This window comes from Aspergillus tubingensis (genome assembly GCF_013340325.1).
Source record: "Aspergillus tubingensis WU-2223L DNA, scaffold_5, whole genome shotgun sequence".
Classification (NCBI taxonomy): domain Eukaryota; kingdom Fungi; phylum Ascomycota; class Eurotiomycetes; order Eurotiales; family Aspergillaceae; genus Aspergillus; species Aspergillus tubingensis.
In genome coordinates, this window is record NW_023336279.1 from 272,299 (window position 1) to 289,426 (window position 17,128).

A 17,128-nucleotide genomic window follows, 5' to 3' on the forward strand; every position below is an offset into this window, starting at 1 on the left:
ACAAGATATCCATCGCCGGGTATCATATTATGTTTTAGCTCTACTGATATATCTGGTACCGGTTACAATTAAGCTCCGAGAAGATAAATATGATTTTAGGAACGGAAACCAAGCATTATGTCATGGTTGAAGGTAAACGTATGATCGGAAATCGTATAGACCACTTCTACGAATAGAGGCAAGCAGGCAGGATCTTCGATGTAGGACAAATTCTGGTATATGCAACTCCAATTTCACAAGAAACAGAATAAGAAAAATTGTTGACACAAATAAAGGGACAGATAAATATAGACATAAGGAAATGTGACGCACTAGTCACTCTGACAGGTGTTGCATATCAAGGTCCAGCCTTGTACAGCTTCAAAATTTCACACAAAAGGGAAATAACAGGTCCCGCCTGTTGACATCAGCGAGTGAACAATTTAAAAACCCCAAATCGATCAATATGCATCAAGCATCTTCTTCACAGAAGCTTCAAACAAATCCTTCACATATCCCGCCCGCTCATCCGTGAGAACATCAGACCAGTAACCAAGCTCCGCATCCACCTCTGTAACACCGTCTCCCCGGCTATGGATCTGCAACCCGATCGACACGTCCCACGCAGTAGGATCCTCTGCCGAACGAAGCTCAACCTCGAGTTCAGTCCGCTCGGTTGCCTTCTGACCCACCCTCGAGTCCATGTACTGTAAACTCATGAGGGAATTCCACGCCGGGGTCTGCCAGACGTCTTCCATCTGTGCCAGCCCGTACTGATGCTCAAGCGACTCCAGGAAATCGTCGCGTGCCTGCCTCAACACATCACCGATGGCTTTGTTGCTGAGATCGATCCGACACAAAAGCATTTGAATGAGCGGACCAACTGTCTCTGCTGCGCCGGTGAAAGGTGCGTCTCTGTTGGCTGTCATGAAGGAGAACAGGGTCTTATTCGATCCGGTGAGGTGCTGTAGCACCATTCCCCAGGCGGTTTGAAGGAAGGCTGCCATCGTGACACCATGCTGCACGCAGAAGGCGGGTAGTCGGCTGGTGGTCTCCGAATCGAGGTTGATGGTCTTTGTCTTGTGGACCCGGGGCTGCGAGGGCACAAGGCATGAGGCATCGGTATGAGGGATAAGCGATGCTCCCGCGCTCTTTGAGAACTCTAGCCAGTATTCCATGTCCTTGACTAGTGTTTCGCCCTGGCTCATGCTGCGCAGCCAGACCGAGTAGTTGCCGAAAGACGGGGCTGTGGTGGTGGGAAGCTTGCCCTCGTATGCCTGCATCAGGTCACGGAGGATCAGAGCGACAGAAACGCCGTCCGTAAGGGTGTGGTCTGTTTCGGTTTTGAAGGCGACCTTTTTCACCCCGTCCTTTGTGGTTGTACGGAACAAGGTGAGCTGATGGTGTGGCTTTCTGTTCGACAGGCTGTAGTTGACTGATCGATAGGCGTCCATTCGAGCCGTCATCTCATCTTCGCTGGCGCACTCGATCACGGGGACCTCAGGGTACCAATTTCGGATCACAATTTGGTCGTATGAGCCCGGTGAAGACATGCTGGGCAGGAATACCGTGCGAAGTGCGGGATGACGTTGCACAACCTGGTGCCATGCGTCGCGGACTCTGTCCACGTCGACGACACCGTTGATTGTATGGGTGTGGTAGGTGAAGTCCATCTCGTATAGGCGGCGGTTGGGATACTTTTCGCGCTCTGCGAGCATGTGTCGCTGCACTGGGGCACAGGGGTAAATTCCTTCAATGTTGTCGAGGGTGATGCATTGATCCTGAGGATGGTGCTGCACGGGTGAGGGTTTGGGGGTAGGGGTAGGCGTAGGGGTAGGGGGGGTGCGTGTGGGAGTGGGAGTGGGAGGCAGGCTTCTCACACCACTGAGAACCTCAATGGCAAGGCTAAGCGTTGACTGTGTCTTGGCTGCCCACTCAACAATTCTGTCTTGGTGTTGCATCTGCTTGTTATAGGCCATGGTGACGTGAGTTTTACCACCCACAACAAGAGCCACGATGTCGAAAAGAGACCAGCGAGGAAGCTTTTCATCTTGGACCAACTGGTCGAAAGTCGCGCCGTCTGGAAGCTCAGCATGTGAGAGAAGGGCGTTCTCCGACCCAACTTCAGAGGAGCGGCCAAGGTAGTTAAACATGATTTCCATGTCGAAATGCGACCCAAAGGCTTTGCGTCCCTTGTCAGACAGGTATCTGGAGCTGAAATAGGACATTCCGTTGGCGGATAGGCGGCGGCGCAGATCCTTGACGGACTGCGCAGTAGTGATGATATCCGACTGGAGATCAGACACATGCAGTGGGCTCATAGTCGTGAACCAGCCCACTGTGCCGGAAGGATCGATTTGGCTGTTCCATGATTCGCGACCGTGGCCCTCGGAGAAGACTGGTGGTGCGGCGCGGTCTGGGAAGACAGCCGCGAAGGAGTGGAGAAGAGAAGCCAGAATAATGTCGACAGGGGCAGCGCCTGAAGCCCCCTTGCTGACACTCATTAACTGGTTTGTTAGGGTCTCGTCGAGCCAGAAATCAGTCACGACGGCGTCGCAGTATCTGTTAGACTTCTTGCCACCCATTCCCCAGTACTCAAAGTTGGCCACTGGCATGCTGGTGTTTGCGAACGGTAGCAAATCTCTCGGCTCGAGAGACTGTGCCATCTCCTTCTGAGAACGTAACCAACTCTGGAAAGAGAGCGGAGCTGGGCCGGCCAAGCTGCCAGTGGCAATGGCTAGCTCCAGGTCGCCCAGCAGAACGTGCCATGAAACCACATCCACCACCAAATGGTGAGCATGGACGAACATCAACTGCTTGCGCTCTGCACGAAGATTGTATACGCGGGCAGCGAAGACTGGGCCCTTTTCGATGTTAAACACACCGCCCATGTTTCTGAGTATGTTGGAAACTTGATAACCATCTTCCACGTCTTCGACGCTAAAATGGAATGAATTTGCTGAGTCTTCAGCAAGGTACTGATACCATTGGCCGGCATCATTTCGAGAATACCGGGCGCGGAGCATCGAGTGCCGCCGAACGACCTGCACCAGCGCCTGTCGCAATGCTTGAGGAGGCACGGAGTTGTTGACTTCCAGAAGAATGCTTTGGTCGAAATGACCAATGTTTGCATCCGCGGCAGATCCCACTAAATCAAAGTACATTTGCTGGATTGGTGAGAGTTCGAAAAAGCCGTCTTGGACCTTCTTTACGGCTGGCTCAGTATATTCCGCTTTCGCTGCAAGCTCCACCAGGCTCTTGCACCTGATAATGTCCAGCATGGAGACTGTGACTCCATCGGCGCGAGACTTGCTACGCAGCTGCATGGCGGCGACGGAGTCGCCACCAAGGGCCAGGAACGAGGAGTTGAGGTTGAGTGTCTCCGCGTTCAAGCCGAGGATCTTGCTGATGAGGTTGCACAGGATCTGCTCCACCGGGGTGGATGGGCGGCGGATCTCTTCTTCCTTCTTGTCACTACCTCCCTCGCGTAGCAAGGAGGCATAGGTTTCTTGATCCATCTCTTCCAACCACGCGTCCACGGACTTCCGATCCACCTTCGAGTTGGCACTCAATGGAACGGCCTCGACACCAATCCAGATCGTTGGCACCATGTAGCTTGGGACGTTTTGTTGCAGCAACGCACGCACGGAAGCAAGTTCCGTTCCAACCTTAACACCATGAGAGGCTTCATCCAGCACGATGATTTTATTGGCAACGGGCGAGCTGGCCGACGAGACATCATGGAGACTCAGCATGGCCACAAGTTTGTCCTTGAGCGGCCCGTGGCGAGGAATGCGGGCAACAGCCTGACGCACCCTTTCGTGTCTCAACATGCCGTGTTCCACTTCGTCCAGCTCCATTCTTTGACCGTGGAGCTTCACTTGGTTATCTTTCCGACCGGAGAATAACATGTAGCCATTGGCGTCGTAGCGTGCCAAGTCTCCGGTTTTGTACATCCTGCGAGGCGAGGCACTCTTGTCCAACCTCTTCGCCCAGGCTGGATCCTCGATGTACGCGGCTGCCGTCTTTACGTCGTCCTTGAGATATCCACGCGAGACGAGGGGACCCTCGACAACAATCTCACCAACGCAACCAAGGGGTACTAGTCTGTCGTGATTGTCTGGATCGCAGAGCCACATCACACTACCCATAGGGTTTCCGAGGCCTTGTGCACTAGTTTCCCGGGTTGTCGGGGGCGTCGCAGATGCATAGATGGTGGTCTCGGCTGGACCCCAAATAATGATCAGGTTCAGTTTATCCGACCAGGTTTGGACATTGTCCTGAGTGGGTGCCTCACCACCGAGAACGAGGGTGCGCAGTGTTGGAACGGCTTCTGGGCGGAGGAGCTTGGCAACAGATGGAGTGACCGACATGAAGTTCGCCTTATATTTGGTGATGGCGCCAGGAAGCTCGTTCAATCTCTCCCACTCAGATGGCGTGCAGATGGTGGCTCCGCGTTGGAGCGAGATGAAAATATCGCCGAGACCGATATCGAAAGTATAAGCCGAGAACTGGAACACCCTGGTGCCAGGATTGACCTTGAATTGTGCACCATGTGCTTGTGCGCTCATGCGCAGATTGCCATGCTCGACCACAATTCCCTTGGGCCGACCGGTGCTTCCCGAAGTAAAGCAGACATAGACGGCGTTCGAAGGCTTGGCCTTGGGTAGATCAACGTAGTCAACGTCGGGCAGGCGATCCAAATACGCTTGATTGATTGGGATGGTTGTAACAGCGGCATCACTAAAAATGCCACTGTGTTGTGGCGAGACCAATACAAACTCGGCTCCGATTGTCTTCAGGATTTCCTTTCTGCGGTTGGCCGGGTGAGTAGGTCCGAGATGCACAACGACACCTCCGGCTTTGATGATAGCTATGGTGGACACGATCGCCCATGTGGACTTGTCAAAGCATAGAGGCACCATGACTTCGAGTCCGACGCCCTTTAGCACGAGTGTCTTGGCTAGCTTGGTCGCGTAGTGCTCTAGTTGGGCATAGGTCATCTCACCATCCCAGCCTGAGAGGGCGAGGTTGTGAGGACTAAGTCGACTTTGCTCTGCGATGGCTTCGTGAACTGTCTTACCGTCGATGGAACCAGCAGGCCATCTAGCGTTCCAGGCCTCGATCTGGGTAAAGTCACTTGGACCGAAGATGTCGAGGTCACGAATCTTGTTAGCTTGCACCCCGTCGGACGCCATGCTATAGAGCTGGCCAACAACGTGCTCGAATTGCTTGCAGATCCATTCCATCTGGTGTGTGGGAATAACGGTCGGGTCATGTCGTGCCAAAACATTGAGAGTCTCCCCGTTTTCAGCCAGATGGCACTCAAAGACAATAGGATATGACCAGAATCCATCCAACAGCTCGGGCATCTCTATCTCTGTGATGAAGCCTTTCTGGGTGGAGTCCTCTCCGAACTCGAACAGGGTGGTGAAATCGAGGGCGGCTTGGACATCTTTGCCCAACTGCCGAAGCGTCTGCACACCAGCATGCTGGTGTGGGATCATGCTGACAGATTGTTCTTGGACGCGCTGGAGAAAGTTGACGATGTCCTCATCGTCGTTGAGCTGGATACGAACCGGCACTGTAGTCACAGTCGGCCCGACAACTTCAACGATGCCAGGGACAGCGCAGTCACGACCTGATTGTGCCGCACCAAAGGTGATATCGTTCGACCCGGCATGTCTGGAGCTCAAAATGGCCCATGCCGCTCGCAGCAGCGTTGACTTGAGGATTCCAGTCGGTTGCTGCTCGGGCGCCGGTAGACGAATGGTGTGAGACACGTTGGCACTGTTCTTGGCCTCATATGTCTTAGAGGGCAACTTGGGGAAATGTGCGGGTGTACCGCTGAGTTGATCTTTCCAGAAGCTGTCCGACTCGGATTGATCAACCTGAGAGAGATGGCGAATGAAGACATTATATCCTGGTCCCACCTGGTATTGCTCACCCGCGTAGAACTTCTCCACAGCTCCAAGTAGCACGGTCGCACTCCAACCATCATAAAGAGCGTGGTGGAGAGCCAAGACAAACTTGCGTGCCTCAATATCAATCGCAAAGGAGCACAGGCGGCCTCCGTACTCAATCATAGGAAGGCTAAAGGATGTCTCATCGGTGATTGTCTGCCAGGTCAACTTCTCCTTGACCACCACCTGGAGAGACTCGGACGTGCGACCGAGAACAATGCGTGTCCGCAGGATCGGGAAAACATCAGCTGCCTTTTGCCATGCTGCTTTGAAGCGGTCAATGTCGAGATCGGCTGGCAAGTCGAAGATTCTTGTTGAGATGTAGGAGCCCTGCTTCCGCGTAGAGACTGCCATGAGACCTTCTTGCAGCGCTGAGCACAGATAAATGTCTTCAATATCGCTCGTCTCAACGTTGCATTGGCGAACAGCCTCCTGAATAGCGTCATCAACGATCTCTGGCTGGAGCAGAGAGAAAGGCGCAATGTTTGCGTCTTGGCTTTGCACACTGCTCTCCCAGAGCTCAGCCATTTGATACAAGCGCGGCATGCGGAACAAGTCGCTCACTGCCAGCGCCTTGCCAGCGCGACGAGCCGCTGCTGCCAGTCGCATGGCTTGAATTGAATCGCCTCCTCTGTGGAAGAAATTGTCGTTGGCCGAGATTGACTCCTCTGGGAAGATCCCGAGAACTTCCGACCACAATCCCCGAAGCCGCTTTTCAGCTTCGCTGGTGCACGCACGACCTCCGTTGGAGGTGGAGGAATCGGCTTCATCGTCCAGAGCGTATTGTTGTCTTTGCTCGGATGAGAAAGACGCCGCAAGTGTTCGGAGCGCCTTGCGGTTCTTCTTCCCTGTTTGTGTCACCGGCATGGATCGCATAGGAATAAAGAAAGAAGGAATCATGTGTGGAGGGATCGTCTCCAGCAGGTGGTTCTTCAGGGCGACAAGCTGGTCGCGGACGACTTCAATGTTTTCGACATCCTCAGATGCATCAGTTGACTCAGACGCTGCACTGATTCTAAGGAAAGCCGCTAGGGCCACGCGGTCTTTGTTGCCATCCAGGAAAATCTTTTCAACAACGACAGCATCCGCATCAATGCCATGAGCCACGATGTTTTGTTCCACCTCGCTCAGCTCAATGCGCTGCCCACGGACCTTGACTTGGCTATCCTTGCGACCAACGTAGAGGATAGTGCCGTCTGCATCATACTTCACCAAGTCACCTGTCTTGTACATGCGCATGGTTTGGATGCCCAGCTCCCGCGCAAATGTCGGGTTCTCGATATAGGCAGCAGCGGTCTGTTCCGGATTGGCTTTATATCCTCGAGTGACGATAGGGCCTTCGACACAGAGCTCGCCGACGCAACCTATCGCCACCAGACGATTGTGGTCATTTGCTTCGGTGATCCATGTGCGGCATCCAAGTCCTCGGCCGATGTTGTTCGGAGACGAGGTTCCCGGCTGCAGATGCGAGACACTAGTCCAGATACTGCACTCCGAGGGTCCATATGACTGTTATAGGTTAGCAATGTGGCTACAGAAAAGACATAAAAGGGAGCAGTTGAGAGAACGTACATTGAGTAGTGTCACACGAGATGCCCATCGGTCACACAGCCCTTGACTGATGGCCTCACCGCCCAAAGCCAGATGCTTCAAGCCTGGCATCTGCTCCGGATCGAGTGTCTCTGCAGTTGTTGGAACGTGGAAGGACCAGTTCACTCTATATTTGTTAACAGCGCCAGCGAGGTCGCTAAGTCGCTCAGTCTCAGACGGCACACAAACACAACCACCCCGCATCAGGGTTGTGAAGACCTCCGAATTGGACACGTCAAAGACATGTGAGGCAAATTGAAGGGTGCGAGTATCCGGTCCCATTTGTACATGAGGCCCTTCATAGTGCTGCATGGAGCACAACCCGCGATGCTCGATGATTGCGCCCTTGGGCTTACCGGTACTGCCGGATGTGAAAACGATCAGAGCCGCGTTGGATGGTTGCACTGCAGAGGTGACGCGGTCGGCTGTTGTTTGCTTGGGTATATATTCGAAACTGGCATCATCAATCGGCAGAACCTTTGGTGACATGCCAGCGAACTTATCCGTGTGGTGGGGTGAACATAGTACCAGGGGTGCTTGGACGTCCTGGAGGATATCCTGCATCCGAGCGGCGGGATACGCAGGGCTCAAGGCCGTGTAGCAACCGCCAGCCTTGAGGACGGATAACATGGAGACGACATTCCACTTGGACTTGTCAAAGCAAAGAGCAACAGTCACTTCTGGGCCGACACCGAGGCTTTGGAGATGGGCTGCGAGGCGTTCAGTCACCGCATCCAGTTCCCCGAAAGTGAAGCTTCCGTCCCAGGCACACACGGCCTCAGCGTCCGGACGCTCCTCGGTTCGCTCCGCGACCAGTTGATGTATACACCCTTGCACTGTCTCAGGCAGATTACCATTCCATGTGGTGATCTCGTTGATGTCTTCTGGACTCAGAACTTGGATATCGCGAATGTAAGTCTCCGGTCGACTGGTCAGTTGCTGGACGACATGGTTGTACTGGCTGAGCAGTCTCTGCATATCCCGATCAGAGATCAAAGTATGATCATATCGGGCTTCAACGACAATTGCTCCATCACTGTGGTCGTAGTTGCGAATGACCAACGCATCCGTATAGAAGCCCTCTGGCAGATCGGCTGTTACGATTTCCATTCCTTCCAGGGCGTCACTGACGTCTGCGATGCTCGGCTCTACCGCGAAGCGGTGTCCCATGTTGTCGATAGCCACACGGGCTTGCTCATTGAGTCGACGAATATTCTGCAGGCCGGTGTGCTCGAACGGCATCATTGTCATACCCTGCTGGTGAAGGGAGTCCAAGTACTGTGCGACGGTTGTCTCGCCGTCCAATGGAACTGTCATGCGGAACGGGGCGGTTGTCATCGTGGGCCCGTTCATGGTAGAGATACCCGCAACCGGGGCGTTTCGGCCAGAAAGGGTCACGCCGAACAGGACGTCCGAGCTGTCCATGTGTCGAGCCACGACTAGACCCCATGCGGCGCGCAGATAGTTCGTCACCGAGATCTTGGTCCCGGTCGGGCGATTCAGGTGGAATTGCAAGCGACAGGCGCGATGAGGGACAACCTGATGGTCTTGTGGTCTGGGTGGGAACTGGGGTGGTGCCTCGCCATCAGCAGGGAACTGCTTCTGCCAGTACTCCCTGGCAGAGCTGTCTCGCTCCTGATCCTGCAAGAAGCGGATGAATCCCTTGAAAGGGACCGGCTTGGGCACGACGGAGCCATCGTGCTCCATGGCATGGGCAATTTGTTCGAATGTGATGTCCATGCTGAAGCCGTCGCACAGTACATGGTGTCCTGACCACACGATGTAGCGTTCTCCGTTCTGCTCTTCTACCAGGGCAAGGCGGATAAGCGCGCTTCCATAGGTCACTGGAGAGTTCAAATCCTCCTCGAGATACGCGGCAAGATTGTCGCTCTTGATCCAGTGAACCGGTACATTCAGCACCGCCTGGAGCAGTCCAGCGCCACTGACGCTCACAAAGCGCGTGCGGAAAATGGGTTCGGCGGACGCAACGGCATCAAACGCACGGCGGAATCTGGACACGTCATATTTCGGGTCCGTGAGGCGCAAGATGCGTTGATCCTTGTACGCTCCGGTTTGTCGCATGGAAAGAGCGATGAGACCCTCCTGTAGTGGGGTAGATGGGTACAGATCGACGATGGTCTCGGGCCTGACACCACACTGTGCCGCTGCTTCTGCGCGAATTGTTTGCAGTGGTGAGGTAGATGACAGTGGGACAAGGTCGAACGCTGCGTCGTCTGTTTCAGGTTCCCCAGATTCATCGCCCATCCGCACGACTTGAGCCATATCGGACAAGACGGGATGCGCGAAGATATCCGCGAAAGTCAAAGACATGCCTGCCACTCGTGCAGCACCTGCGAGCCGCATGGCCACGACCGAGTCGCCTCCAAGTTGGAAGAAGTCATCAGAAGCGCCCACCTTCTCCACAGGCAGATTAAGCACTTTACTCCAGGCAGCCTGCAGCTTCTGTTCACGGGGTGTCGTCGGTGCCCTCTTCGTAGTATCACCCTGTAGCATGTAGCGGGAAATGTCGGACTCTGAGAGAGAGGCGATTATTTCGCGCAGGACATTTCTTGCCAACTTGCCGTTTGCAGTTCGCGGAATCTGCGTGATTGGAACGAACATGGCGGGGACCATGTACTGGGGCAGACTGGTTTTGAGGGCTGCCTTGAGGTCTGAGAACACGCGGGCGAGTCCCTCGGTCATGGGAGTTGGCGAGGTGTCCAGCGGCTTTGAGGACGAGTCATCGAGGAACTGAACGAATGCTACCAGGGTTCGGTCCTGGGTTTGGCTGTTTGGAAGCATCACGGCATCAACAGACACTAGACTCGCCTGGTCAAGCTGGGCAAGCTGTGTCTGAACTTCGTACTTGATGTGGTCAAGCTCAACGCGCTGGCCGTGAATCTTGATCTGACTATCCCGGCGACCGATAATGGTTAGACTACCGTCCCGGTTGAAACGGCACAGATCACCGGTTCTATAAAAGCGTCGGTTACGGTCCGGAGTCATACTCTTCGCCCATTTGGGATTTTGGACAAAGGCTGCTGCTGTCTGCTCTGGATTGTTCAGATAATGACGTGCAAGCAGCGGACCTTCAAGCAGGAGCTCGCCCACGGCACCCAGAGGCATCAGCTTGTGGTGATCGCTGGGATCGACAATCCATGCGTGGCAACCAAAGGCCTGGCCGATGTTTGCTGGGCTACCATTAGCGCTCAGGCGGGTGGGGGTACAAGTGACGGCAACAGATGACTCGGCCGGGCCATAACTGTTGTAGAGCTCGACCGCCGGCGCCCAGATCTCAACGTTCTCCCTAGTAAGGGGCTCTCCAGCACTGAAGAGCCATCGGAGCTGAGGAACCTGCTCCGGGCGCATGAGACTAATAACTGTGCTGGTCAAATGGGCATGATTAGCGCGGAGACGGTTCAAAGCGCCAGGGATGTCGTTGACACGGTCCTCATCCGAGGGGACGCAAATGCAGCCACCGCGTTGTAGAGTCGTGAAGATGTCCTGGTTCGATGTATCGAAGGTGTAGCTGGCGAACTGGAAGACGCGAGCCTCTGGGCCGATGCGAACTGCCGGACCCATGAGATCTGACAAGGTCGCCATCGAGGCATGTTCCACCACTACAGCCTTGGGGCGGCCTGTTGTACCAGACGTGAAAACGACGCAAGCCGCATTGTTTGGCTGGATGGAACCACATGCCGGTCCTGACTTCGAAGGGAGATTGGCAACAAATTCGGGAGTGATCGCCACGATGCTCAAGCTGTCGCATGCCTCGAACAAGTGCCGATTCTGCGGTGCCACGCACACCACTGTAGCCCCCGCTTCTTGGACCAAGCCTTCCAGTCTCTTTCTTGGGTGTGTCGGATCCAGACCTACGAATGCACCACCCGCTTTCAGGATTGCAAGGCACGTCACGATAGTCCATCCCGACTTAGGGAAACAGTGTGGCACTACGGCCTCGGGACCAACCCCCAAAGCACGAAGGTAGTGAGCGAGGCGGTTAGATACCTCATCGAGCTGCGAGTACGTCCATTCGCCATCCCAAGCGCACACAGCCTGGGCATCAGGCTGCACGCGAGCGAGTTTCTCGAAATCCGAGAAGATCAAACGCTTTGCCCGTGGAAGCGGGTGGGTGTTGAAGGACATTAGTTCATGTTTATGGGCAACGCCCACAAGGTCCATCTCAATGATAGAGGTATCCGATCGGGTCAAAATAGCTTTGACAGCACTTCCAAGCGCACTGGCAATATTGCTTGCTTGTTTAGCTGTCAAGTGATCGGTCCAGTGACGGAGGGAAGCTCGCGCCATGTTGGAGCCATTGAGCTGCACGTCTAGGACGATGGCATACTCGTCGGGTTCGTGATCCCCAATGTTCTTGAAGATGAGTGACGAATCGGCCGGGCTGTCAACATCGCGGTTTACCGTAACGATAGTGTTGAAAAGTGGGCTTCCTCCTGTCTTGAGTGCATGCTGGATATTGGAGAGACCAACGTGCTGGTGGGGTAGAGCGTTGACGTAGTCATCAGCAACAGCTTGCACGGCGTCCAGCAAGGTATTAACAGTGGCAACATCATCACCTGCGTTCTCAGTCGCAAATGACAGACGGCTGACCAGCATAGTGAGGAAAGCACCCACTCCTTCTTGGATGCCCTGCAGGGGAGCGTCGCGTCCCGCCGAGAGGTAACCGAAGCAGACTTGCTCGGGCGACTCAGCATAGGCGCGGAGTACCAGGGCCCAAGCTGCTTGGAACACGTTGGCAGGGGTGACTGAGGCCTTCCGGCAGAAGTCGAGGAGTGCCTCATTGGAGACCCCTTCCTCCTTCAGTGGAACAGACACCACGTTCAACTGCCTCTCCCCTTGGTTGTCTGTTTCCAGGCTAGCCAACCTAGGAACCATGGTCGCACTTTGACCCCTCAGGTATTCTGCCCAAAAGTCGATCGATGAGGCCAGAGGTGTCTGTCGGATGTGGGAGATATAGTTGCGGAACGGCATTGCTGGCTCCCATTTGGCGGCATGGCCATCATACGCCTGCAGTAGGTCACGAACAATCACAGCCGCAGATACGCCATCCACAATTGCGTGGTTGATCTCTAGCTTCATCACAACGTGGTTGGCTCCAGCAATGCGGCAGATGGACAGTCTATGTGCAGGTTCGGGTCCTTTGATTGAAACCGGGTCTTGGTTGGCAAGGACCAAAGCGAAGTCATCAGCAGGGCAGCAGTCCACGATTGCGACATTGGGCTGGGTGCGCGATAAGACAACCTGGTTGAACTGAGCCTCGACGTCGGCACTTTCAACGAAGATGGTCCGTAGAGACGTGTGTCGCTGCACAACCTCGCCCCACGACCGCGCAAGTCGCTCGATGGACACCGACTCCTTGGGATCCCGCGGCCTGAGTTCCGCAATATGGTAGACATCATAAGTGTCATCCTTAGACCGGTGCTGGCTAAGCAACAGGTCCTGCTGCATGGGTGAGCATGGATAAATATCTTCGATTAACGCAGTCTCCGGCCCCGGAATGAGGCCGATCTGAGGCAGTTGTTCGTTGATGATGTTATCCAGGGTGCTGTAGCTGATTGTGCCCAGTAACGGAAAGTCTGATGGAGTGTATTCGACTGGGGCACTGATTAATTTGACCACGAGGGAAGCAAGTGTTTCCTGCGCGGTCGCAATCCACACTCTGACGTGGTTCTCTTGCACAACCTTCTTGTTGAAAGAGAAGGCGAGCTGAATATTGTCATCGATGACTTCCGCCACAACGGAGATGTTGCTGACCAAAGGAGCGGCTCCGGGAGCAGGAAGGAAGACCGGGCGCGGCTTAATCTGCACCAGGCTGCGAGGACCGTCAATCACGTTCGACAAATTGCGGTAGCGAAACGAGATCTCTGGGCTTTCGGTACTGCTTGACTTCATTCTCGTTTTCCGGGCGTCCTTGATTCCCTTCAGCATGCGCACTTGCTCGTCGGTGGTTCTCATATCGGCGGTGTCGAGAACCATTGAACGGAGAGTCTCGAATCGACCAACGGTTTGAGAGAGGTCAATGCCGAAATCTTCAAACGCAAGTCCGCGCTCATCCTCCCACAAAGCAAGCGTAGGCAGGGTCTCGCGGTCGCCAAAGGTTTGGCTGAACGAGAGCATCAGACTTGCCATCATCAAGTCGACAACGTCAGTCCGCAGTGGTCTGTGTACTTCGTCGCTCAAGAGCATTGTGGCTGTTTCATGGTCAAGCTCCACTGCCTTGTAGTCCATGTCAACTTCTGTGGCTGCCAAAATTCGTGGCGCGACTGCCATCTCGACGCCCGATGACTCTCTCTCAAGATTGACCCAGTTCTGGAAAGAGACTGGCTCCTCGGCTTCCTCGTCCAACATGGGCCCATCTGGGAGACTTAAGCAGGTCTGAAGCTGTCGGATGATGATGTTCCAGGAGACAGCGTCGATCACAGCACTGTGGGCTCTCAGGACCAACAGTTGCTTTTCTTTTCCTGAAACCAGACCAGCGGAGAATATGGGTCCCGAGAGTGACACTGCATCGGCTGAGGCTGCGATGGTGGTGATATCTTCAGGGCGTTCTATGCGGTGATGCTGGAAGCGGTAGGAACCCTCTATCTCAGAGGCGATAGTTTGTTTGAGGGACACAGCGCCGTCCTCCACAATCTCAGCAAAGCGCGCGCGCAACATGGGGTGGCGGGTGACAATAGCACCCAGGGCAGCCTTGACGCGAGCAGCCGAAACACTACCATCCAATTTCAAGAGAATGCTCTGGGTGAGGTGGTTTGCCGCCCTCCCGTCACCCAGACAGAATTGCTGAGCCTGGGAAAGTGGAAACGAGGCATCCAAACCGTTTGACTTTGGTTTCAAACCAGAGGACTTCTCCAGACGGTCAGCCAGGTCTCTGATGCCTTTGCTCTTCATCATGTCCTGGACTGTAACATTAAAGCCGGCACGCTTGCATTGCGAAATCACACGCATGGCAGCGAGACTGTCGCCACCAAGCGCGATGAAACCCTTGTCCAGCGGCAGACTGTGAGCGGGAGTGTTCAGGGCACCAGCGAAAATGTCGCGAAGGGCTCGCTCGACCTCTGACAGGTCCAAGTCGGCCTCCTCATCCAAGGAGCGATTTTCTGACGAATCAGCACTGAGGAATCCTAGAAGGCGATTGTACAGGCTCTCATCCATATCCAACAACCAGTTGAAGACCCGCTTGCGATCAAGCTTGGCGGACACCAACAGCGGCCATGCCTCAACCACGATCCATACGGCGGGAACCATGTATTCCGGCACACAGCCGCGCAGGTGGTTCCGGACTGCATCGGTCTGGTCCTTGACATCTGCTCTCTCATCTTCGAATAGCACATCGATGGACGCATTGGAGGTGCCAGATTTGGAGTCCTGAGCGAAGTCTTTCAAGCATACAACGGCGACAATTTTCTCCTTGCAGCGCCCAGCCTTGGGGAGGAAGGCCGCAGCATGTTTGATGTGAGGGTGGAGAGCGATGTTGTGCTCAATTTCACCCAACTCCACGCGTAGACCACGTAGTTTAACTTGAGTATCTTTGCGACCCAGGATCTGGATGGTGCCGTCAAGGTTAAATCGGGCCAAGTCGCCAGTCTTGTAAAAGCGCATGGATGCGCTTTCACTCGACACGGTCGCATTCGATGGTGTCAGCGACCAGCCTTCGGTCCAGGTCGGGTTCTCAATGAAAGAGGCGGCCGTCTTTTCCGCATCATTCAAGTATCCACGAGCGAGAATGGGACCGGAGATCAAGAGTTCGCCGACGGCGCCTAGTGGAACGAGCCGGTCGTGGTTCTCGGCATCCACAATCCAGCAAAGACCTCCAACGGCGCGGCCAATATTTGATGGGTCGCTGTTTGGTTTTAAATGTGGATCGCCCGCAGCGGCAACGGAACATTCGGACGGACCGTACCCGTTAATAAGTTGCAGGTGTGGTGCCCATGTCTCGATGTCGACTTTGCTGAGTGGCTCACCACCAAGGGCGAGGGTTTTTAGCTTGGGGACCATCCCGGGTCGCAGTAGCTTGACCAGCGACGGCGTAAGGAAGGACCACGTGATGTCAAATTTGTCGAAGATGGGCTGGAGACCCTGGGCCATGCTGGCCATGTCTGGGGTGCATACACATGCACCCGACATAAGCGAAGTCATGATCTCCAGCATGCTCACATCGAAACTGTACGAGGCGAGCTGCAAGACTCGACTCCCGCGAGAGAGGTTGGATAGAGAGGCGTGTACGAGGGCACCCGAGATGAATGCCTTGTGCGGGATGAGACAGCCTTTCGGCTTTCCTGTGCTTCCTGAAGTAAAGATGAGGTAGAGGAGATTGTTAGGGGTAACGCCGGACTCGAGGATCTGGTCCTCGACGGGCAGGGAGGCAGCGAATTGTTCGTCAATGACGATAGCTCGCACGCCCATTTCCTTTTCCCACGTCTCGGCCTGGCTCTTGGAGCTCAGCACCCACTTACCTTCGATTTGTTCCATGATATCTTGCCTGCGGCTGACTGGGTTAGCTGGGTCAATAAACACAATAGCACCCCCTGCTTTGATTACACCCAAGAGGGCCGCAATGGCCCAGCGGCTCTTCTCAAAGCACAGGGGGACAATAGATTCCGGTCGGATTCCCTCTTCCTGGGCTAGCCAGACTGCGATGCGATCGGAAATAGCGTCCAGCTCGCCATACGTGAAGCGGCCGTCCCAGGCGTCCACGGCGAGCATGTCCGGCTCCTCCTGCGCACGCTGACGGAAGAGGAGATGGACGCATGATTCGACCGTCTCCGGCAGCTGGACGCTATTCCAGGTCCAAAGCTTTGCCTTGTCGCAGTCACTGACTAAGTCGATGGCGTCTAGGCGGTCGTGACGCCGGTCGGGGTTGTTGATCAAATTAAGAACGTGTGCAAAAGCAGCCGCGAGGTGATCGGCTCGTTCTTGGTCGATTGCAGTTGGTGCAAAACGCACCACGAATTCGAGCTTGCCGAATGGCAGGGGGATAGCCACGAGCTCAATTAGCGCGCCCGTAGCGTCAAGATGGCTGGGAGAGGAGGAGTTGAGGTAGGTCTTGTTGGAGGTGAGGGTCGTGATGGATTGTAGGAATGGCGAGGTAGCGGTTTCATTTCGTGAAGGAACCAAAGGGACCTCGTCGGAGGCCAGCTCCTTTGTCGCTTGGTGTGTTTGTTGGATGAAGTCGGAAATTGTGGTTGCGCCGTCGAGCTGTGCGTTGCAGATTTGGTAGGTGGATTCAAGGTCGTCGGCCTCTCCCGACGTAGTGGCAGTGATGAAGCGAGTGTCTTCCTGCCCCGTATACTGCCCTATCACGATGCTCCAGGCAGCATTGATCAGAGCAGCAATTTCAGTATCGGGGTTCTCGCGATGGGAGACGCCGACGTTCTCGACAAGGATAGTAGAAGTGGCGTGAGTATACATCGTGATAGAAAGTGGAGGTCTAAAGCGTTAGGGCAAAAAGCGGTCGGTCGATTAACGATAGTAGGATTCAGGCAGCAACAGTTTGGCAGCGTTTTACGGAAAGGTGAATGTAGAATTCTAAAGTTAGGATACCTGAAGCTACTCCGCCTCTGGGTTATATCGTA

General features: G+C 54.7%; 1 protein-coding gene across 1 annotated transcript; it reads right to left on the reverse strand.

Annotated features, from left to right (window-relative positions):
- Positions 1-440: 440 nt before the first annotated feature.
- AtWU_03451 (peptide synthetase) lies at positions 441-16,964 on the reverse strand (the record flags this gene model as incomplete). Its single annotated transcript, XM_035498563.1, has 2 exons — positions 441-7,451; positions 7,515-16,964. The coding sequence occupies 2 exons, from the start codon at positions 16,962-16,964 to the stop codon at positions 441-443; spliced, it is 16,461 nt and encodes a 5,486-aa protein (XP_035354456.1).
- Between the last annotated feature and the right edge of the window lie 164 nt (positions 16,965-17,128).